Consider the following 25,284-nt stretch of genomic DNA (forward strand, 5'->3'; position numbering starts at 1 on the left):
TACCATGAGTAAATACGTTTATTGATGCCCCTTGTTGTACATAATTCAGTGAAAGAAAATATAAATATAAAGGCATTTTATACTTTTTTTTTTGTTTTCTTTAACGATTGGCTTTCACTCTGGTCCATGTGAATATTCAAGCAAATCCCTAAATCGGCTGCAGAATGCACTTGAATAAAATCACACTTAAAGTACATAGAGCTTTTATATACAAACATTTTACAGTGGCACTTTAAGTATGCAAGTGGTCCAGTGGCTTCCAACAAGACAAGTGTTTGGGGATCTGAAAAGGCGCAGTAGTAGAATATATTCACGAGACAGCTGCACTGGCGCCAGAATAAAAAGTATGTGGAGGGGAAAAGGGCTCAAATAGATTGAATGAGGCAAGACCCAAAAAGGTTTAAAATATGTTCCACTTATAAATGGTATAGGGGAATGAAGTGTCAAAATGCTCACCCTAAACAATAAAAATATCCAATATGGAAAACTAGTGTTCCAGCTTTTGCTTTAATCTTTAAACTGTCTTCTATCACCACACCCCTTCACTGCCAAAAAGACCTGTAATGCATGACTAGCTCTTCTGGTTAGAAAAAAGTTGGGCACAAAACCCACAATTAGAACTGGACCGGTGCAACATTTAGGGTGTGCTTTTGTTGGGTATGTACGTTAAAAGGATTTCACTATTACAGACCAGTGCAGTTTCATAGCAGCTCAGAAATATATTTGTCGTCTTCTTTCCAGGGCTCTGTGTATGTTCTTTTGCATGAATTATCAGAGTTTGAAAACTAGCAGAGGACTCTCATAAATTGTAAGTCATTGGGAAAAATAAAAAAAAATAAAGAATGTTTGAGAAAATGTCATTTTGTTGACAGGGACCAAAATGGACTGATTTTAAAAGTACAGAAACACAAGCATTCATTCAACTCACACCTGTCACGGCACCATCTGCTTGCTTTTCATTTTATTTTCACACAGGTTCAAAGCACACCAAAACCACTGCACTTCTCAAATTTTTGGTCATTTGCCCAACAAAGCATTTGAACTTTAGTAACCAGCCACAGCCTGAACTTGTCTCTGTAGGAATATAGCGAAAAACGTATTCATTTATATCGTGTTGCTAGCTTTCATCTTAAATGGTCTTTGGGAAGTAAAAAAAAAGTCTTGCTTTTTCTTTTACAACTCCAATTTTTTTGTGTAAGTCTTCTAAAAGTACCTCTTACTGCAGGAATGTCTACTGACGTTAGAAGCACACCCAACTCCTCAACTCAGTCTTGTTCATAAGGTTCATTCCACTTTGTTAGTCAAACAAAAAACAGGGTAACCATTTCCTCCTGGAATGTTTCAGGTTTGAATGGAGTTGTAAACAGCAGACATCTTCCTCCCCCCCCCCCATAGGTAGGTTTTCCACGTCGATAAACAAGAACTTTTTAAATGGCGTAGGGTTAAACCGCAAGCAGAACTTGTCATCTTCAAGGACCATCCAAACTGCATGAAGTGGATTAGGAGATACAGTCCAGCACTTCACATACTTTGAGGCATTATTTTGGAGACCTATCGCAGAAGCACAGTTCCATTATTCCAAGCATCCAAGTGAAAACGGGTCATTCTTTACATAGGTTCTGCCTTACAGAAAAACATAGCATGTCTGATGACCTAAGGTTTGTCCGTCACCCGATACCAGACACTTTAGGTCATCTTCTAGTAGGTGTTGCACAGCAGGGTATGGAATCATAACAAGGTTCCTTCCATTTATAGCACCTTCATTACTGGCAATGGCCTTGTCTGAACTGAGACGTTTTACTCAGCGTCTCGCTGGCAGGGTCTCTGGTTTTGGGCTTCAGAAGGGTGGGGCACTGAGGTTACCTGCTAGACTGCGTTTGCAGGTGTACCGTTGTGAGTAACTGCGTTCAGGTTTGGGCTGCTCGCTTGGTGACTGAAGGTCCTGTGGAAAGTCACGCCCACTTCAAAAACTTCATGAATGGCTTTGCGGAAGCAGTGGAAATTGTAGTCTATTAAACCTGCAGAGAAGAATAAAAAAATGTTTGGTTTGAGCTATGTAATATGCTATGGCAGGGGTAGCTAACTTCAGTCCTCAAAGGACACCAACAGGTTAGGTTTTCAGGATATACCTGCTTTAGCACAGGTTGCTCAATCAGTGGCCAAGTCGAAGACTGCACCGCCTGTGCTGAATTAGGAATATCCTGAAAACCGGACCTGTTGGTGGCCCTTGAGGACTGAAGTTTGCCACCCTATACCCAGACCACACTAAAAAGACATTTACAACTATGGCTTTAATATAGACACATTGGGAGATACCTCCTTATAGTTATTTATTACAAAATCACAGTGTGTGCCAGACATGAAGGCAACAATGCTTAAGAGCAGGTGGCCCCTACAACAGGGAAACCCAGCCATTGATTTCCAACAAACAAAAAAATATAGCATCTTAATTAAAAAAAAAAAAATCACCCAAAGGGTTACAATAATATATTCATACATTTATTTCCTGTAAAAACTAATAGGACATGAAGCCTATTTCATGCCAACTTTGAAGCAAACAGAGAAAGTACTGCTCTAATAGACCAAATAATTTAGAAAAGGTAACTACAAAACTGGTGATATATACCAAAAATAAAGCAGTTCCCAGTGCTGCCAACAGGTGAATAGACTTAAAAGGCAAAAGAACAGTACCTGTTACAGGGACTGGAATTCTAACCTTATCTGCTACTTGCTCGTCTTCCCATGCATCGCTCGGTCTAATATTAGTAGCATAAATCAATCACACAGAGTGGATTAACATATCAGTATATACAAGCACAAGAGATTAGATATAATAATAATGTAAAAATAAAATAAAAACATTTGGTTACGATAGACAGTGAAAGTTCAAAAATAACAAATGCCTATCCCCACACCCAGAAGTGGTTTATATGGCCATGTTAAGGATAACCAAACCACACGTCTGCTTTACCCTTCCAGCACTGCAAGGGTTAACCTAAACACGAAACCATGCAAAAAGCGCAGCTTACACTCACCTTTCCGTTCAAAGCTTTCTTCCCTAAGAATACACACAAGCGCTAGGAATTTAGTCACTTCCTTTAAATAGAGAACTGTTGTGTTATTCAGCTTGATAATTGCCATGGATTCCTTGTCGTATGCACTCCCACTGCCGTCTTCTTGTAAACTGTGTAAACAGTAACGATTACATCAGTACGCAAGGGAATAGTGAGACTCACAGATTGCTACTCCATGGCTATATGTAAGGGGGCAGGGGGGAGGCGGGTAGAAAGATACCTGCAACCTTAAAATTGATAATGGAATTAAAAAAAAAAAGGGCAGTTTCCCCTTAAAAAGGTCCCCCCATTTAAATTAAAATATGCCGACATCCATAGTTTACTTTAGTCTTAGTCAGGACTGCCCATTTAAAGATGTTACAATACAGTATGGAGCCTGTGGATGAAGCGGTAAAGAAGACACCTTCCGACAACCGAAGACGACCTTCCTATTGACCTTTCAACTAAGTTGCCATCCGACGCTGCAAGTTGCCCCCATATAATCCAAATCAGTTTATGATAGAAAAAACTTTTCGGTGTGGCAAAGTGAGTAATCACCAACTCACCGCAGTGGTTTGTATTCAAACATACGTTTATATGCTTACCCATATATACATGAAACATCGATTACGACATCTATCATATCACAACACAGCTCATATGACTGCATGTCTACTGGAGAACTGTCCGTTGCAATGTAGATTTTACTGACGACATCAAATAAGAAAGCTTTCTCGATACCTGAATTCTGAGGGAACATAGTAAAGGAAATTAGGTGCCAACAGGTTTCAAAACAGGTTACCTGGTGTTTTAAAGGTACAGTGCTTCTAATGCCAACCACACTGCAAAACTAGCGCAAGTCTTTGGTGGTGTGTCAAGCAGTTCTCAAACCTCCCTTTGGGGACTGCTGGCCACACCAGGTTTTAGGAGTAACCAATGCATTTGCACACCGGTGCTTCATGAATGGGATCTTGCTTGGCTGCTTTACAAACATAGCCTGGGCAGAGACGTTTGAGAAGCACGCGGAGAGATCAACACATTTGATTCATTCACAAAAGTAAAACTTCTAAAGTCACAAAAGGGAATTATACACCACCTAATTTGAATGCAGTAATTAATAAAAAGTCAGGGCCAGGTGTATGTACCGCAATGTAAAAATGGTTGGAATCACAGTTTGGGGCATAATGTGAAGCTCTTCTTCAAAGGAAGTTTGAATCCATTGCAGTGTCTCACAAAACATCAAAAGTTGCAGTGATCTGACCCAATTTCTACAGCAGATAAAGTAATTTACATGTACGGACACACAAATCTTGAGAATGTTCATGAAGTATATGATTATGTAAAATGGAAAGTAAAAAAATAGCCGACCAAAAGTAATAATGGACCCAAGTAAGATGGCACTGCAGAGAGATAACTGATTGGATATCTACCAACTTAACAGTGAGCAATGTAGCCATGGGGACTACTGCGCAAGGCACTTAGCCAATCATATAACCCAAGTCTGCTGCATTAACTTGCAGGAACATTCGATAGGAATGCTCGCCCTACTTCCTGCCGCACCAATTCCCACTCCTCACGCCCTGTCACATGGCTGCGAAAGCAAATACACCGTTATAGTTATCAAATCATTTTGAATAGGGGTTAATAAAATTGTAGATCACTTGGTGCCAGATCAGAGAGGCGCTATGAAAACGTTACACATTTGCTGGAACAAAAAAAAACACATTTGTGTGTTGTATTCTGGTTATCGTACGGTCTACAAATACAATAAAACATATTCAGTCGCAGCACGAAAGTGAAATTGCTGATTTTGAACAGCTGGGTTTGTTTGGGTACTCAGGGGACAATGAAATCTCTTCCTACTACACAAAGGATCCAAAGACAGCGGGCGCACGCCACTCCTTTAAAAATAGTTGTTGGTGCTCTAGCAGGAAAGAATCCCAGCAGAAATCAGTCAATGGACTTCGATAGAGAACAGTCTCCTGTGCCACTCAACTGACAAAAGTCAAATAGACATTTCAAGTATTTTTTAATGATGCAGACAGACAATGTTTCGGGGAAATCCCTTCAGTTAACCGCAAGTCTATTCGACTTGACAGAGTTTTGAGTGCCACAGAATACGGTTCTCTCTTAATATCTTCTTACTGTTCACGGAATGCAACTCACCTTTCCAGGCCACGAAAAACGTTACTATGGCAAACAGTGCTTTAGTAATCACAGCATGCGTAAAACAGAAGTATACTTACCGATATGAAAATATTTAGCAGGTTTTCCAAGGTTGGCAACTGCGGAATAAGCTTCTGCACAACTTTACTGAAGGCTTCAAATATAGAGTGGTCATATATACTAGTCAAATAAAAGCTGAGAGAGAGAAAAGCCGCATGATTAGAGTAGTGGAAAACGTGAAACAATATAAATGATCTTCCCTACATGGAGGATGAGATATGGTTTGTCACTTAAAGTGATTACCTTCGGAAAGTTATAAAATGTAGTTTGTTTTTCTGCCTAATTTCAGACGCCTCAAAAGCTGCTGTTGATGCATCTTACATTACACACCTAGATTTTTTTTCTAACAAAACGAACAGGTAATTTCACTAGATTGCAGTAGAAGAATTGGTCCCTGTACCCACTCCTCGTTTAGAATAAGTGATTTCACAAGTCCACAGTATTTGTGGAAAGCTACATGTAGACAATAGGCCGCCTCACAAGCAGCAGCCCTATGCTTAAACAAGGCTAATTCCTAGTAAACCAGCAGGTGATTAGAGGGCCGTATGCAAAGGTCACATAATGCCCGGCGGCCATTGTAGAGATCCAGGTGCACCAGTTACTGTGTGTAAAGCAAACATATTTATTGTGAGAAACTAAAACCAAATACAATGCCTTTTTTTAAATCAGAGTTTTGAAGCCCCAACTTCCATTTTCAAACGTGAGCTGAGCCCTACATACAATATCAAGTGTGCCTTGTCTTCTGCACACGCCACTATGGTGCTCTAAAGGTCCGCACAATTAGCACCCATGTGGGGTCCTTATTGATCTATTCTTGAAGTGTTACACACAGAACAATTTCCCAGCTGCCCTGGACCAACCGGTAAAACACTTCCAGAGTGTCGTTTTGTAAGGAAAAAAATGAAATGTTCAAAAAGTGCTCCTTGTGGCATCTCATCTCAATGCGCTTTTGCCTAACCCTTGGTGAACAACCAGGTTTACACAAGAGTCAAAACGTTACACACCAGCCCCAGGAGTGAGCGAGGGCTGGAATTGGCCACTCTGGCTCTTGAGAGACAACAGTTGCCCTCACCTGAGATGAAGTTTTTCAAGCCCGGCATCTGCAAGGTCATCATTGGCTCTCTGGTGAATGTCCCGCTGCGTTTCTATTTTGTGGTCGTCGGATAAGCCATCCACTTTGTGGATGAAAACCTCGAAGTTCATGTCGGGATTCACTTTGTAGGCTTTGGAAACCGTAATGTGAAGTCTCGTCAACGCTTCCATGTAATCATCCTGAGAAGGTATCAGCGTGAATCTCACATTAAAACGTATTCAGAGTGGGGACGGTTATCTATTTTTACATATAACTGTAGCCATGTGCCTAGGAATAATTCAGCCACCCTTAACCCTCTCACTACCAGAGGGACCAGGCCCCTCAGGTAGTAAACTAGAAAGAAAAATTGACATGTTTGTTTCCTTTGTAAACATGGATATATTTCTATTTCTTTATGTCCGTCTACATCTAACCTTGTCATTATAGTTGCTTCCCTTTCTCACGTTGCCGAATGATTGCACCCTTATGAAATAATATTTTTCTAATATGGCACCGACAGTGTATGCAGTGCTGTATATGGAATTCTGCAGGCACGAGTCCCTGCCCTGTACAACTTACAATCTAATGTTGATGCCTGAGGCATAGAGAGAAGTGACTTGCCCTAGGTCACTGGGATTTGAACTGTGTTGACATGCCGCTAAAGAAGGGATGTTATTAGCTACTGCAGCCGCAAATTAGTTAATTATTTTAAACAGTATCAGTCATCTACCTTTCGCTCATTAAGCGGCCATTGGTCCATTCTGATCCTGTTGAAGAACTGCCCCTTTAAGCACACCCAGGAAATGAATTTTCCGACTATTACATGAAAGTTATAGCAGTTACCTGTGCATCAATCACATATATTAATGCTCCGGTCCCCCTGAAGATCATTTCATAATCAAAAGTGGGGTCGAAAAAGTCCATCTGCCCAGGGAAGTCCCATATCTGGAAATTCACAAAGGAACTGTTGGAAATGTCGTCCTTGTAGATCTTGTTGGTGCTCTCCAAGAAGAGGGTCTCGTTGGGGGACATCTTATGAAACACCACCTGTGAAATAAAAACAAACAAAAAAATTGTTCCTTATGGTGCCTTTTTAAAAAAGGGGCCAGTCTTTCCAAGTGGAAAAGTGAACCAGGGACAGTGGCATGTTTTAAAATAAAAAAAAAACATTTATTTTAATTATCCAATAAAATAACCTAGTGACAAAAAGTTGGGAGCCAACTTTTTTCCTCCAACATTTAGTCAGCGATTCTCATGTTAACAATTATGTTTGATGTATTCCGTTATCTATTGTTCACTTGGAATAGGACGTCACAGTATGACAGTTAAATACACTGCAAAGCAACTTTCCGCCCGTAAATGGTTTCAGATCAAAAGTAACCAATACAGAGAGAAGTTGAAATGAAAAAGGTAAATATCTACACTTTTTAAACTTGAAAGTAAATTTTGGACACATTGAGAAGGCAAGGACACTACGCTGCCCGTTTAACACTAACCTACTCCCCACGTAGCACGGCTACTGCTGAAAACAAGCACGCCCATATAAAGGAGAAAAACAAATGGTTGACTGAAAGGTGCAAGACTCGGGTCTATGAACTAATCCTCTCTATTCAACGTGCTGTGACAGCGTCATTCCTGTGCTGGGGCAGAACTCCCTTTCCATTCAAATGCATGGGACTAAAATGGTCTCCTGCACAGGATGGGGGGAGGGGGGGGGGAGGAAAGAACTACTGCATTACGACCTACAACGTTTCATTCATAAAAAGTATTAAAAAGCAGACCAAGTTTATATCTGCTTAATGACACAGGATTACAATATTTTAGAAACAGGCACCAGTCCCACCCATAGAGGATTGGATAACGAGCGTGTGGGAGGTGTTTTCAATCTAATAAATTATAGGAGTCATCCCATACATTTGAGGAGATATGAAACCTTTGGTTGAGTTAGAGTAAAAACTTTGGCAAGTAAGAAAACTATTACGAGCTGCTGTTTGGAGGGGGAAATCTTTAGCAATGATAAATGTTATGAAACTATATATATATCTCCAGGTGAAAGGATACTAAGGGTGATTACACCAGAACAGCTGAGAGTAAATTATATATGTGGGGATACTACTCCAGCTTGGTAGGAGATAACCCCCTTCTGTCCAGTCTCAGGCCAGGTCCCCGCTGGCTACTGCAACACCCGCTGTAGCAGAGGCTGCAGGGACAAGATCCGCCCCACAATGGGGCCGGACCTGCTGCGCCGACAAACTCCTGCTCAAGAAAATTGAGAGCAGGAGTCGCGACGGAGCGCTAGGCCACGCTCCCTGTGGTTCAGCCAATGAGGGCGAACTTGCCTGGTGACGTCACAGCCGCGCCCCTGTCATTCCCCCCTCCTGTCTTTTCCCCTGCAGCTCTCTGCAGACCGGGGGACTCTGCTGCAGGCGTGCGTGCAGCGAGGACGTAGCCTTAGGCTGAGTTTATAGTGGCGTAGTGCGTGCTGATGCACGCTGAGCTAATATTCAGAGACCCATTATATGTTATGGTGCCATTCTGAGTGAAAGCTTCCGCTTGCTTGCTCACACTTACTGAACCTCGCTCAGCTTCCAGCTACAGGCAAATCTGTGTTTCTGTTCTTGCTGGAGAGGAGCTTAGACCCGAGAGCGGCCATTGTTCCCTGATCTGACTGATCCGTACCCAATAAATACATTCAAAAACCAGCACAGTTTTTGCCCTGCCCCCCCCAACACACACACACAGTGACAGAGACAGACAGACACAGTGACAGAGACAGACAGACACAGTGACAGAGACAGACAGACACAGTGACAGAGACAGACAGACAGACAGACAGACAGACACAGTGACAGAGACAGACAGACACACAGTGACAGAGAGACAGACAGACACAGTGACAGAGACAGACAGACAGACACAGTGACAGAGAGACAGAGAGACAGACAGACAGACAGTGACAGAGACAGACAGACACAGTGACAGACAGACACAGTGACAGAGACAGACAGACAGACAGACACAGTGACAGAGACAGACAGACAGACACAGTGACAGAGACAGACACAGTGACAGAGACAGACAGACAGACACAGTGACAGAGACAGACAGACAGACACAGTGACAGAGAGACAGAGAGACAGACACAGTGACAGAGAGACAGAGAGACAGACACAGTGACAGAGAGACAGAGAGACAGACACAGTGACAGAGAGACAGAGAGACAGACACACAGAGAGACAGAGAGACAGAGAGACAGAGAGACAGAGAGACAGAGAGACAGAGAGACAGACACAGTGACAGAGAGACAGAGAGACAGACACAGTGACAGAGAGACAGAGAGACAGACACAGTGACAGAGAGACAGACACAGTGACACAGTGACAGAGAGACAGACACAGTGACACAGTGACAGACAGACAGACACAGTGACACAGTGACAGACAGACAGACACAGTGACACAGTGACAGACAGACAGACACAGTGACACAGTGACAGACAGACAGACACAGTGACAGACAGACAGACACAGTGACAGACAGACAGACACAGTGACAGACAGACAGACACAGTGACAGACAGACACAGTGACAGACAGACAGACACAGTGACAGACAGACAGACACAGTGACAGACAGACAGACACAGTGACAGACAGACACAGTGACAGACAGACACAGTGACAGACAGACAGACAGTGACAGACAGACAGTGACAGACAGACAGACAGTGACAGACAGACAGACACAGTGACAGACAGACAGACACAGTGACAGACAGACAGACAGTGACAGACAGACAGTGACAGACAGACACAGTGACAGACAGACACAGTGACAGACAGACACAGTGACAGACACCCCCCTTCCCCCCCTGCCTGCCTTCCCCCCACGCCACCTCCCGCCTCTGCCTTTCACCCACCCGCCGCCTCAAACCCCTGCGCCCCACAACCGCCGCCCGCACTCAGACACCTGCCGCCTCTCACCCACTCGACACACACCCGCCGCCTCTCACCCACTCGACACACACCCGCCGCCTCTCACCCACTCGACACATGCCTGCCGCCTCCCGACCCTACGCACCGACATCACTGATCAGCCACCGCCCGCACTCACCAGACACCTGCCGCCTCACACCCTAGCGGGACCCCCACCCACAGCCAGCACTCACTACCCACCCGCCACCCGTACTGAACATCCACACGCCGCCTCACATTTTACATCATTTATGTGACCAAAATATACATTGTACTGTGGTGTGTTTACAATAAACCATTTTTAAACAACAACATCGTATTACATTTTCTTCCATGTTTCTTTTCAACAGTATTATACAACCTTTCCACCAAATAGTCATCCTATTGTTCCCCTATCTATACATAATACTACCTATTACGCACTTACATCCCGGGCAACGCTGTGTATATCAGCTAGTGATTCACACACACACACACACACACACACACACGAGAGATCCCTGTCCCGCCTCTGGAGCACACGCTCTGATGGGCAATAACATGAAAAGCAGCCGCTTGGTAAAGCGAGAGGTGAGCATCAGCGCTGGAGAGCACAGCCACTCTCCACTATAAACTCAGCCTTAGGCCTCGTTCAGAGTGCAGGCTTCGGAGGGAGGGCGTGCTGACGTGCGTGCGGCCGTGGGATACAATGTATTTAAAGTGGACTGTGGTTGTCAGGGTAGCAGCTGCCCTGTCTCCGAAGTACGGAGTTGACGCTGGCTACAGTTTCAATAAACAAGCCAGGTTGTTTTTTGGAGCTGCAGCAGCGTCACTGGGACCTCGGCAGCCAATGAAATCATTCTTGATGTAAGTTACACTTGATACCGTAACTGATGAAATCACTGAATATTCACGGTTACAAGTACACGCATTGCACTGTAATCAAGTATAACAGTGTGGTTATGGGTATTTCGCTGTTTAGCAGTAGTGTGTGAAAGCTCCCTGCTCAAGTTTATTCTAGCATGTACCAGGCAGTGGTAGGCCAAGGGAGAAAGGTAGCTGAATCTAAGCAACCATGGACAGCTCCTTATGCAGCAGTAAGTTCGTAAATCAAATTGTTTCAAGATACTGTACAGCATAAAAATATTGACCTACAAAAAACTGAAATGCTGCACAGTAAGGGGGGTGTATGATCATGGCTTCAAAAATCCCTCTTGTCCTCCGGGACAAGTGGAAAATGAAGCTGAAAAATGGAGGCAGCCGTTTCCCAAAGAAGCGCCCAATAAAGCCTTGCATAACGCGATGTAATTAGGCATTGTGGGCCTCGCCTTCCGGAAACAAAGCGCTGATTGACAGTTCTGCAGCAGCCGTGTTTCCTAATTGGACAAGTGTTTGGTATTTTAAATGCATGTTCATTGCATTGGTTCCAAAGAGATAACTAATGATTTTATCAACATGGTCATTTTAACCCCTTCACAAACAGTGGGGACCGTAATTAATCAAATGTACTAGATAAAAACCACAATGTGAACAGCATGGGTGTTAACACATGAATAGTGATAATAGGTCAGTTATTTGTGGAAAATTCATGGAAGCTTATACAACGGACCAAGAAAACCTGCTGCTCATCGCAAGAACATTTTACCAGCTTTTTAGCAAATTCAGTTACGCAAGAAAGGTTACTGTAAATACGCAAAATTATCCATATGTAAGGGTACGTTTATTTATATAAAAACAATCTTGGCTGCAGGAAAGTGCAAACTCAGGTGTGTTAACAGAAGATAACCCGGTGTGTTTTTCTTTTGCCGATAGTACTCTTTCCCCTGGTTAAAGATTGTTTGAGTAAATAACCAGTAATCTTATCTGGCTAAGAAAGGACAACATTTCAGGAGTCTGATTTTAAGGTCAGCCCTCATTGTAAATAACATGTCTGATTTCACAAGTCACAATGCACAGGGTAACAAAAACCTGCTTTGTAATGAAAGAAAAGACCTCCCATTGCTGACCTGACAATGTATTGTTCTAATAAAGCAGCAACACCTACAGTATACCACCCAAAAAGCAGTTTTTCATCTAAAAGCAGCACTGCATTCAAAATCCTATATGATTTTTTAATTTATTTTTTTAAATATCAGTTGTGTAGTATTTGAGAACACGTAGATCTCCAACTAGTCTCTTAAAAAAAATCAACAACCACCAACACCTAGTTAAACTAAAGTGTACTTGATATACGCACCTCCCTGACAGGGTAGCCTGCCTGCTACAAACTGCATAGGGGTATGTCCAGTGAGCTGTTGACCCTTGGGAACTAAGAATTCTGCGGCCTGTAAACAGAGCCGGAGGCAAAGTCAAGCAGGTGGTAGATGCACTTGCTCGTCCTTCGTATCATGGCGGTCTGGTGGTTGGAGTGCAGATACTTGGTGCGTGTAACCAACGAGCGACAGACGCACAACTCATCCCGCCGCCGGTGCTGGACTCTAGACGCCTTCACAGACTGGGAGCATTTCAGTGTTCACTCTAATGCCCATTTTTGATGTTTGTTTGGCAGATGCTATAGGTTTTAGGAATAATTTTTATTGTGCATATTAAATACTACACTAGGGTGGTTGCTCCCTTTCTGGTTATTTTGTAGATCGTAAGCCGCCACGAGCAGGGCCTTCATTCTATGTTTGCGGGTGTTTGGCATATCATTCTGTAATATACATAACTGTGTAACCTCATCATACTACGCGGCGGAATATGTTGGAGCTTTACAAAAAGATAATCAGGAGTGTTCATTGCATTTTGCTCCCCCCACCCCCGTTTAAATTATTCCGGTATTAAGCTTCCTTGGGGTGATTTTCCCATTTAGGAAGAAGCATAACGTCCCCCTATATTGAATGCTCTAGGATGCAGGATATTCATCAACACAGAACGGATCGACCGGCAGCGTAGATAATTGCATTGCCATAAAATGTAAAGAACTGTTGCATTTACTTATTTATTTTAAACTGGAAAGAGAAAATGCTGCTTCAACTGATTATTTACCTTACCGGAGACATGCAGATCAACTGCAATCTGTCCCAGAGGTCCCCAGCATAATCAGAAATCTAAACACGGCTGATGGCCCATTTTATGCTCCCACTGGAGCCTGGTGAACAAGCGGCAAATAGTGGAACAAAAACTAGCAGCTTGGGAGGAGGGAGGGGAAATGACATGATAGCTGTTTAAAACCGAAGCTCCATGAAGCTTAACCGACCCAAGCAAGCACACTCTCCTGACCCAAATAGGCTTAAAAAACAAGCGCTGAACAGAGGCATTTCCAAGAAGGGGTGGGGGGGGGGGGGATGAGAGAAAGAGAAGAAAAGCTTGGAGGAACCTTTAATTCACTTTGTTAAATCTGCTTTGGAAACTAAAATGGATCGCAACTTCGTATCCCTTCCATTACTGATCGGGTTTCTGTTGCTATACAAGATTATTTTGATATGAATTGTTCTCCAGGGGCTAGGAGATGGTAAAGCTCCTGACCGATTAAGCATACAAGGCAGTTTTACGAGGTTGATTAGTGTTGCCTAATTTTCATAAGTGCCAGAGGTTAGTCGAGATTGATAAACGCCACATAAAATGATGCTCACCGACAGTTTGAAAAAGTAGTTCATTGATACGAAAGGGAAACCAAGATGTTCTTCTGTCCCATATGGCTGAAGAAACGGCAACAGTTTGAACAAGGCAATCAAGCAGATTAAATCTTGGCCACTAAATTGTGTACATGTTCAAAGACAGAATACGGTTCAGCAACAGGCTTTCAGATGGTAGATTGGTATCCGACACTTGTGAGACCAGAAGAATGTAAGACATGTTATACGCCCTGAAATATAGACGCTACTGATTATTAGGACGCTTGTGATCTGCCCAGAATAAATCAGGAGGCTCCCGAGTCCTAAGAAACCTCTTTTACTTTGGAAGAGCCTCTTTTACTTTGGAAGAGGTTCGTCACACAATAAAGGAGCTGAAGTCTGGTAAAGCTCTGGGACCTGATCAGTTTCCCTATATGTAATACAAGAAATATATATTCACATGTACCGGCTTCTTCATATGACCTTAATTTTTAGGGGGGATTCTAAAGGGTTAAAACCGTTCCCTGAACTGGTGCTGAAAGAAAAAGTCTGTGGTGGAAGAGGGAACAAACTGTCCCAGCTATAGAGCCATTTAAAATTTTAATAGACAACCTATTGGCGAAACGTTTTGCCAATTGTACATCTGTCTTACTTATATCCAACTACACAAGACAGAGTTTGAGGGGTTAAAGAAATGTAGATTTGCTAAATGTTTTAACTTAAAAACAAATGCCAAAAAAAACATTTCTAGCCCCCAATGGTGGAAGCCCTTCCCTTTAAATTGGCTAAAATTAGGATATACTGCTAATAACCTTGCAATATATAAAAGCACGCTCACCCCCCCCCCCTCCCTTTTCCTCTTACATTACCTAAACCTCTACCCTCAATTGTTCCTAAAGGAGTTTCAAAGACTAAAACGTGTCTGGGAGGGTAACATTTCTAGGGCATCCTTTACACCTTAAAGTTGCATAAAAGAAATGGTGGTTTAGGTCTCCCCCATCGTACATTATTTGCCTTGCAAACCAAGTTCCATGGCGGAATTGCTACCAAATTGGCGATTCCTACATATTGATGGTCTCGTCCCAAGATGCAAGTGTTTTGGAACAAGGTTCAATGGCATTTGGGCATAACTAAATTGTGGGTACAGATTGGTAATCCCGCTGATTTAGAACTAGTGGTATGGTCTCCTGATGTTCAGTCTGAAACCTCGACAACTCTACAACCACTCGTTGATTTGCCACACTCTTAAAAATCTGGGATTCGTCAGCATGAAATTATAAAGCAGACTTTCCTTTCCCCTAACCTCTTATTCCACTTTTTGTTAACCCTGCTTTTGAGTCAGGGAAGAACCTAGCGTTATTCTCTGCACAGAGGAAGTCTGGGGTAACTGGTTTTAAACATGTACATTCATTACTGGGTTTCCATACTTGTGCTACAGTGCTGGAGAAATTTGCTCTGCCCAATAACAAAGTTTCTTGTACAATTTAAAATGTTAGGGAAGACACTGTTTTGAATTTGCTAGTCAAATATTTAGCAACTCTAAGGGACTGGTGTCGCTTTGTATTTAAATGCTGATTGATGCCCCAAGTCAAAAAAAACCCTTCTATACACAAATAACATGGTAAATGTTAATCCTTTGACAAGTTTGCCAAATAATAGTCAACATGTACTATACATCCTCCATTGGCATTATAGAAAATACTAGACTTTTTAGGCGGTATTTTACCCTGGCAAGATTCCATGATTCCAACAGTCCAAGTAGTAAAGACGGAGGAAGTAGGTGATAACTTTTATAGGACCAGCAACTAATGGATACGTTACAAGCTTTCAAACCTCTCTCGGGGTGTCTCTGTGTCCTTCAACGGGGTAACCCAATGAAGGACCACGACAGGTTTGAAAGCTTGTAACATCAACTACTTGTTGGTCCAATAAAAGGTATCATACCCCCTCCTCCCGCTCCCTCCTTTGTTACTACATGGAAGAAAGGACCAAAACAGCCACCCCACCCTTCTTTGACCAGTCTCTAATCAATGCTGGTGGAATTGTTACCAAATTGGTGATTCCCTACATAGTAATGGCTGCGTCCCAAGATGTAGGCGTTTTGGAACAAGCGGATTATAGATGCAACAGTTAATTTCCACGTGACCCTTGGTATGTCCATTTGCATAAACAAGTAGACCAGTCGCATCTTCCGTCTGTTTTAGGAGGTCTGGCAATGGTTTAATTCTGGAGAGTTCAAAAACAGGAGAGTAGCGGCTCCAGGGATTTTGCAACACACAAAATGTATTTGGCATGTTATACGTTTTGGCCGACTAGGCAGCCTTCATCAAGGAATTCCTTTTGAACACAGCGAGTCTTCCCCTTTGAGATAAGCGCACGCATATAAGAATTGGCTTTTTTTTTTTTTTAATTTAAAAAAAAATTTGATGTGCAGCATTTATCCTTGTTCTACTTCATTCTGGAGAGGGCATGTTCCATTCAGATACATTAGAATAAAACCATTCCCTTTGGCTCCCCTTTCAGGGTTCAGAAATCTTTAAGGATATTTAGTTATACGTTCATCTTTTATGTCTGACTGCTTGACGGCACAGTGCAGCATGATCACATCTCGTCTTTTCTTTCCATAGCGACCATTGGCTTAACCCTGGGTGGGACCTTTATGGGGCTGCTTCTTGACGATTATACAATTACAATCCACCAATTGCTCACGTATTACATGTTTTAATTATGATTTCTACCAAATTTGTATTCCTTCTTCCTACTCTCAGTGCCTGCAGAACTGCTATGCACAGCGCTGTGTAGGTTGTCAGCTCTATGTAAACGAGGAATGTATGCTGCAATAACGTCAAGAGAGTAATACGGAGTACATTTGTTTTTCCATAATTCGTAATGCAGTAGTGGTGGTAAAATTAACCATCAAACTTGTTATCAGGATATTAAAAAAAAACAAAAAAAAACACGAGTGATCTGCAAGAAAGATGTGCGCGCGTTTGTTTTAGAACGGAAAGTGACATTGTCAAAGTGATTTTTGTTTTGGAAAGGGTAATGGAAGGTGAAGCCTACTGAAAACCAAGGCAACGCAAAAAGGACATGTAATTGCTGAACTCCTTTAAAATGACAAAAATAAAAAGCTAGGTCTGCTAAACTTGTGCTTTTAGCTTGGATAAACTTCCAGAGTGAAATAACCCCACTGCATGCATCAAGATGTGATGGCAATGTATCAACTTTTTGTCTTGTACGATAACCTTAAGTTACCCATAAACTCCAAAATTGAGTGCTAAAGTGTTACATAAAAAGTACCAATACCTCAGTTTGTGACTAGGCAGTGTTCACATATTTGCATTGTGAATTTTTCATGTAACTACAATGCTTGCATACTACATTTTCATTTCCTTAACTCCTCAGCTGCCAGAACATTGCACCCCCCACCAGCACAGGGTTAAAAGCATTGAAGTCAATTTTACATACACAAAATAAAATGTATTGAATAAAAATAATAATAAAAAAACCAAAAAAAAACCCATTAGCAACATGCTATAATGCAGACGTTAGTACATAGCGGGGGGGGGGGGGGGGGGAGAATGAACTCAATGAAATATAGGCATTGTTACAGTGTTAGCACACCATAAATAGGCAAGCACATTTATACATGTTATCCACAATCCCTTTCTGCATAGAATCCTTTTCATGAGCATGAGGAAAACTTTGGCAAAAAACACAATGTATTTTCCATAACCAGCTATTTACACCATTTAGAGACACAGGTTCAAGAATATCTACGTCAGAGCAACTGCCAATTCATATGATATACATTGAATCAAAATGGGATACATCAACAGATGAGTCATTACACAACTTGAATAACTGCTGGGCAGTGACGTGTCTCACTCACAATTCACTTAATGAAATTACACAAAAAGCACACATCTATTGCTACGAACGCATTTACAAGGATAAATAGCATCCGGTGACAAATCACCTAGCCTGAAACGGAGACATAGGCCCATATTGTAGTTGCTGGAAAACCCAAAGTCCTGTTCATTTCAATGGGCCACAGAAAATCCAACTTCACGGCATATTAAATAGTAACCACAAGGGTAGGTCAGTTGAGAGATCTACTGAATAATAATAAAAAAAAGTAGAGCATAAATGTTGTACATGTTCCTTTATGTATAATTAGGATTTTGTGTAGCCTGTGATCGCTTTCATTGGAAGAACAGGAAAGGTGAACTTTGTGCCTAGACACTAGTGTTGACCAATCTAGTTCTTTGAGCATTTCGCAGTGATGTGTGTTGTAGTTGCATTGGAGAACAAAACGACAAATTGAATTGTAGAGGGTGTCAAGTTTGCTAAGGTGGGTTTGAGGTGCCGAGCCATATACTATGTCTCCATAGTCAATAATTGGCATTAGCATCTGCTGTGTGATACGCTTTCGGACCATGAGACTTAGGGAGGATTTGTTCCTGTAAAGTACACCTAGTTTGGCATAGGTCTTGGTTGTCAGGGTATCAATGTGCATCCCGAATGTTAAGTGGGAGTCAAACCATATGCCCAGGTATTTAAAACTAGTGACAGGTGTTAGGGTGGTGTTAGCGTTGGTTCTAATCAGGAGCTCAGTCGCTGGCAGCTTTACAAATGTAGTCTTGGTCCCAAATACCATTGTTACAGTCTTGTCTGTTTAAAAACAATTTGTTTTGGGAAATCCAGTTTTCGAGTCTCAAAAAGTCAGACTGAAGTATGTGTTGAAGGTCAGAGAGGCTATAGCTGTGTGCATATAGGATTGTGTCGTCTGCATACATGTGTATTGAGGCTTCCTTACAAGGTGTAGGAAGATCATTAATGAACACTGAAGAGTAGGGGCCCCAGAACAGAGCCTTGCGGGACACCACAGGTGATATCCAGTCTTTACAGTGTTTTAATGAAGGTGGCCAAAACAAACAAGATACGGTTGACTACTGCTGTGTTAAAACAAAGCATGTAGAAACAAGTTGAGATTAGTTGAATGTCTTGATGGTGGGAATTTCAAAAATAAATAAAAATCTAAATCCCCATTCAGGATGTGTGGATTTTAAAGAACCAGGAGGCTTGCTTCCATTAACATATGAGCTGGTGTGCTGTATCCATGGACTTTGATAGAGCATAGTATCCTGTGGACACAGGACATCAAAAGTCTATGGAGTGATTTCTGCTGGGATTCTCGCTTTCCTGCTAGAGCACCAACCACCATTTTGAAAGGAGTGGAGTGTGTCGCCATCTTTGGATCTTGGCTGTGTCCCTGTTCATCAATCTGAGGATACATCCCAATAGACATCCGACTGCTTAATATCAGCTTCCCGTCCCGTTACATGGATATTTTTACATATCCCATTTCTGCTTTTTCATCCGTCCTCTGCTTTTAATAGTCCCCATTATATGATGGGTAGGAATGCTAGTTTTGCAGTTCCTGGTTGTCTTGTCTATATGAATCAGCCAAGCCCTTCAAGACTGAAGAAAGAACAGCCTTAGAGAACTGATACTCGAGAACAAAAAAAAACACCCACCGACTTTAAGGAAGCAGTCCAATATTGTGGAAGCAAATGACTCACTGCTGTGACCCGACGCCATTCATACATTTATAATCATTTTATATCTGCAACCAGAGTCTAGGTCTAGTTGTGCCTACAAGCAAATCTGAAACTCATATTACATCTACATACCTTGTCTTCAATTATCCAGATCTATCTAAAATAACTGCAGTCGGGCAGGTAACAGCAAATTTCAGTTACACCACAATAGTTAACCTTCCTTGTGCAGGAGACAACCCTGGTTTTTACCACCTGGTCGGCAGGTCTTGCATCATACCACAAGCGCTCATAGGAAGGAATCCACTTTTTATAAACACATTTACACCATGCTGTCTGCTATTCTTTGAACAGTTTACACACGTTACCGTTATATTAGAAGTTAGCAACGCAAGCACTCAAGGATGTCTTGCGTCAACCCCTTTTGTATCCAAAGCCCCCTCCCGCCTAAAACCTCTCACTCACTGCCCCTCACCTCTAGAATGCCCGTGCCGTCCATCTTTAAGCTCCATCTTAAAAATATACCTCTTTAATAAAGAATATGGGTGACTCAGTTGGTGCATACTATACATTAATATGTATTGACCGTGGTCCATCGCAGACGCACTTACCAGAACCACCCCCCCCCCCCCCCCTTACTGTCGGTACGTCCTTCCTCCTTAGGTTGTAAGCTCTTTGGGGCAGGGACTCCTATTCCTAATGTTATTTTTTATGCCATAAGAGCTTGTAACCGTTGTGTTATATCATAGCACGTGTATTGCTGCTGTGAAGCTCTATGTACGTAGATGGCGCTATATAAAGCTATTTATGAAGATGAAAAATATAGTTGTATGATCATTTACCAATGTTTGGCATTTTGATCACTGCATCTGACGGCAAATTAGAGCAGCATATAACTATTGTTCATGTTGTAGGCCACTTTGGCAACTAAGCGGTTTTTTTCTGAAGCTAGGGTCACGTTTGATGTGTGAATGGCTCCCGATAGCATTAACTCAGCTCCCTTTTAAATCACTCCAAGCCCTATAATATTTCCTCCACTTTATTGGGAAAAGCAGCAGGATACAGATACTTGTGGATGGTATGTAGTGGTGATTATTAGTTAGAAACCGGTAAAAAGAGATGGCCTCACCATGGGGAATGAACAGAGAAGGGTCTTGTACTCACTGTCTCCAGGGTGGAAAAGGAAGTGAGGGGCAGTGTGGATAAAGGAATAGTCTAGGGGCAGACTACCTCTGAACAAACAGGAGGGGGGGGGGGCAGACTAGCCCATTCTGGTGAGGATCTCAGAGACTGCAGTAGCAGCTCACTGATTCCATGGCCAGAGGCAAGAAATGCAACATTGTTGCGAGTTACACAGGCACAGTATATGTGTGCAAACTCCATGCAGCTGGGAATAAGATCTGACAGGCAGAAGCTGCAAAGGAGAGAGGGGGGGGAGTCAGAAATGTAGTTCGTGTTCCATGACAGGTTTTCTATATAGTAGAGTATTTAGTCTTCTGTACAATAAGTTACGGAAGGATTTGCCTACACATAGCACCTACTCTATAAACTGCCTATTTTGGAGTACTGCCGCCACATTTCTGTCCCGCATTTGTTGTTAAATTAGGTCACTGGGCCTGACGCAATCCGACAGGTACCGAGTGTGTTGCAGATCGCTCTGGCAGTAAAGGAGGTTCACACAAACTGATCAGCTTGGTAAGGAGGCTGCTTAACCCGTTTATAACCTGTGATGCCCTATCTGTATTGGAGTAAAGAATAGAAGTATACACAGGGTGTTGGACATGACTGATTATCTGTAAATCTCACTGATTTTTAGCATCAGCGTCTCAGACTTAACTGGAGTCTGTACTTTTCCATTAATATATTTTTATGGAGGGGGGAGGTGGAATGTGTACATAGCCTAGAGAGGGGGGGGGGGGGGGAAGAGGTGGAACGTATACATAGCCTAGAGAGGGGGGGGGGGGGAGAGGTGGAACGTATACAGAGCCTAGAAAGGGGGGGGGGGTGGAATGTATACAGAGCCTAGAAAGGGGGGTGGGGAGGTGGAATGTATACAGAGCCTAGAAAGGGGGGGGGGTGGAATGTATACAGAGCCTAGAAAGGGGGGGGGGAGGTGGAATGTATACAGAGCCTAGAAAGGGGGGGGGAGTGGAATGTATACAAAGCCTAGAAGAGGGGAGTATGTATACATTGAAAAGTGCATAGATGCACTAAACGCGTACGCGTGTTGCACCCTTTATTTGTTTAATGCATTTTCCAATAAACTGAATTTTTATTCTGTTGACCTGGCTCTGTCTGCTATGTACCACAATTTTTTGGATACTTCTGGACCCTACATGGGCTGCACTCCTGAGACATTACTGGGGAGATACAGTGAGTACTTTATTAATCTGTTTTAGGCTGCGCTTATAGTGCCGGCGACAGTCAGGCGACGGTCGCTGGAAAATCAAAGAGATGACTTCCAGCGATCGCAACGGCGGCAATGCATTCGTTATGCCACGACGTCGCGTCGCTGATGCCGGCACTATAAACGCAGTCTAAGGCCTCGGCCATGTTTGGCGCTTGCTTGCGGAAGCGTGCTGACGCGCTCCCGCTCAGCACTGAGCCCCTACAGCCGCAATTAGAGCGGCTTTAGTAGGGGCTCACCTGCGCTTCCGCGCGCTTGCGGAAGCGCAGGTCTTAGGGGAATTTAAAATTCCCCCACTTGCCGGCGCGACATGCCGGTCACGTGAGCGGTTCGCCCAATGAGAGCGAACCAGCTCCGTGACGTCACTGGCCCGCCCCCGGCCAGTGACGCGCTCGCCCACTGACGGCCCGCTGACAGCGCGTGCGGTAAGCAACCGCAAGGCCAGGGAAAGCACCCGCTTTCCCTGCGCCTCAGCACGCCAGCAGGGAGCATGGCCGAGGCCTAAGGCCAAGTCCCCGCTGGCGCTGAGCGCTGGGTGTCCTATTGAACGCGGGAGCGGGGCATTGCGGGGAGTTGAGCACGCGGGCAAGTATAGATTTTTGGTTTACCCAAGTGCCGATCGTGGCTGAGCGTGTGTGCACGCGCACAAGCGGGGACTTGCATATATCTATATATGCAAGACTCCTCCGCAAGCGCCGCCCGCTCAGCGCTAGCGGGGACTTAGCCTTAGGCTACACATATAGTGCCGGCGACGTCAGGCTGCGGTCGCTGGAGAAATCAAATAGAGGTCACTTCCAGTGATCGCGACCAAGCCGTCGCGACGGCAGCAATGCATTTGTTTTAACGCCGCTGTCGTTGGCACTATAAGTGCAGCCTTATGGACTATCCTAATGAGGAAGGGAAGGGTATAGTCATATGCCACTCACCACCTTCAGGGAACATCTGTCCTCTATCAGGCATTTAATTGATAACCACTGATTTCATCTCAGTATGGATTTATATGCCCCACAAGTTTATGTTCTCCAGTTCATTATATAAGAAATGTTCTTTCTGGGACCTAGTACTAGAGCACCAGGACCACTTATGCACATACCCTATGGAATGTATATAAAGCCTAGAGGGGGGGTGGAATGTATACAAAGCATAGAGGTGAGGGGAGAGAATGTACACAAAGCCTGGGGGGGGGGGGGGGAGAGAATGTACAAAGCCTGGGGGGAGGGATTGGTGTATACAAAGCATAGAAGGGGGGGGCAGTATATACAAAGCCTAGAGGGTGGGGGGAGGTGCCGTGAATACAAAGCCTACAAGGGGGGGAAGGTAGAGGGGGAAGGTATACAAAGCCTTGAGGGGGAAGGTATACAAAGCTTGGGGGGGGCTGGTGTCTACAAAGCCAAGAGGGGTTTGAATTTGCACACAATATATAGCCCAGAGGCTACACACAGTAGATGCTTAAGTGCTGGAGAATATACACAGTATAGCGCATATATAGCCTTTTTGTGTATTTGGGGGGGGGGGGGGTGCGCTCACCTTCTGGATGGAGGATTTCCCGCTGCGCCTTAGCCCCATCAACAAGATGCGGGGGTTTGCTGTCCGAGGGGGCCGAGTTCTCCTCCATGTCCGCCTCATCCACCCCATAGCCGAAATCCTTGGGGAAGGAATCCACCACCCCGTAACTGCCGGCCAGCTGCTCCTCCCCGGAGTACTGGATAGACATGGCGGAGGGGAGCACCCCGGCGAGGACTGGCTGAGAGAGGCCCCGGGGGATGGCGGGGAAGAGACGGAGGAAGAGATGGGAGCGCGCACACGCACAATGCTTCTCCGCCTCAGCCGCACAACGACGGGAGCCGGGAAGGGTCGTCACGCGCGGGGACTCCGGCCAGCATCACAGCAACTAGGCTCACGTGACTTCTCTCCTGCTGGGCGGTTGGGTGCCCGTCCGAAAGGGGTCACGCGCCCACCTGTAGGGGCTGCCCTCGCGCCCTTTCCGTCACTGAGGTCACGCGCAGAAATGTGTGTTGTGGGGGGTGCCTTAGCGCTCAGTCATGACGGGGGGGGGGGGTGTGGTGGTCACGGGGTGAAGGCTCCTATGGCACCCCGTCAGGTATGTCTTCTTTGTTTTGTTTTTATCTACGGTGCGTGTTCTATCTATTCGCCGTACAGCTGCTTCCCGTTTGACTAAAAGCTCCCGCGCACCTCTACCGAACTATGCGCTTTTATTTTTAACTCCCGCTTTCTGATTGGTTTGCGCGAACCGTAGCTAGCTGGCAGATTGGTCGAAGGGTAACGTCTGTCACGTTCCATTTCCGCCTCTCTTTGCCCAGCAGGTTAGGTTGTTCCAGAATCATGTGGCTGGGAATCACCTGACAGGGGGAGGGGGTGCAGGTGACCTTTGACCTCCACTTATACAGAGTCAGAGCTGTAGATGCACAGATAAGGTCCCATGGAAAGGAATCTGCCCCTATCACTGGGACACTCCCCAGTGTCCCACTATCACTCTGCAACCAGCTCCGAAAACATCCCCTAAACCTTTCCAGAGGTGTCAAACTCCCTGGGCAGAAATCAGTGACATTTGCAGGTTCTGGGAGGGGGGAAAGGGGCATTTTAATGGGAAAAGTACTGATTTTCACCAGGAGAATACTTTGAAGTATATTAACCCGTTGCATGCCCGAAGATGTGGTGGTTACATCATGGTGTCTAGATTGTAAGCTCTTCGGAGCAGGGATTCCTCTTCCTAAACGTTACTTTTATGTCTGAAGCACTTATTCCTGTGATCTGTTATTTGTAATTTATATGATTGTCACATGTATTACTGCTGTGAAGTGCTATGTACATTAATGGCGCTATATAAATAAAGACATACAGTACATACATACATACATGGTGTCTGGTTCTCCAGGGGTCCTACATCAGGCATTTGTTTTTCCTGTTTAGAGCGTGCCCTGGGTTTGCATGGAGCACAGAACACGTTTGGAAGGGAGACGTCTCCTCTTATGTTTGTAGTTTAAGACAGGGGTGCACAATTCCAGTCCTCAAGCCCCCCCCCCCCCCCAAACAGGTCAGGTTTTCACAATATCCCAGCTTCAGCACAGGTGGCTCAATCAGAGGCTCAGTTGAAGATTGAGCCACCTATGCTGAAGCAGGGATATCGTGAAACCCTAACCTGTTGGGGGGTGGGGGGGGTTGATGAAGAGTTGAGCACCCCTGGGTTAAGGGCTGCTGCAGTGCTTCCAGCCCTCAAAGTGTTAAATGCTGATGCTACAAATCTGTACCAGCTCTCGTAATTTAAAATATTAATAGTCTTAATTTTTATATAGTGGGCCACCCTGTGCGGGAAGAAAAGCCTTACTTGCCCCTCTGACACTGAAAGGATTAGAACAACGTTTTTGAAATTTAGTAGTACAGTGAAAAAATTAGGC

At 44.0% G+C, this 25,284-nt stretch overlaps 1 protein-coding gene across 1 annotated transcript; it reads right to left on the bottom strand.

Annotated features, from left to right (window-relative positions):
• On the bottom strand, positions 1-24,078 carry RRAGC (Ras related GTP binding C). The gene is given in 8 exon segments (XM_075603679.1): positions 1-2,018; positions 3,036-3,184; positions 3,659-3,801; positions 5,300-5,414; positions 6,352-6,551; positions 7,195-7,398; positions 23,396-23,459; positions 23,461-24,078. Coding segments are annotated over 8 exon segments (1,149 nt in total). The 5' UTR covers positions 23,583-24,078; the 3' UTR covers positions 1-1,866.
• Positions 24,079-25,284: the final 1,206 nt, after the last annotated feature.

The sequence above is a fragment of the Ascaphus truei genome, chromosome 6, assembly GCF_040206685.1.
Source record: "Ascaphus truei isolate aAscTru1 chromosome 6, aAscTru1.hap1, whole genome shotgun sequence".
Taxonomy (NCBI): Eukaryota; Metazoa; Chordata; class Amphibia; order Anura; family Ascaphidae; genus Ascaphus; species Ascaphus truei.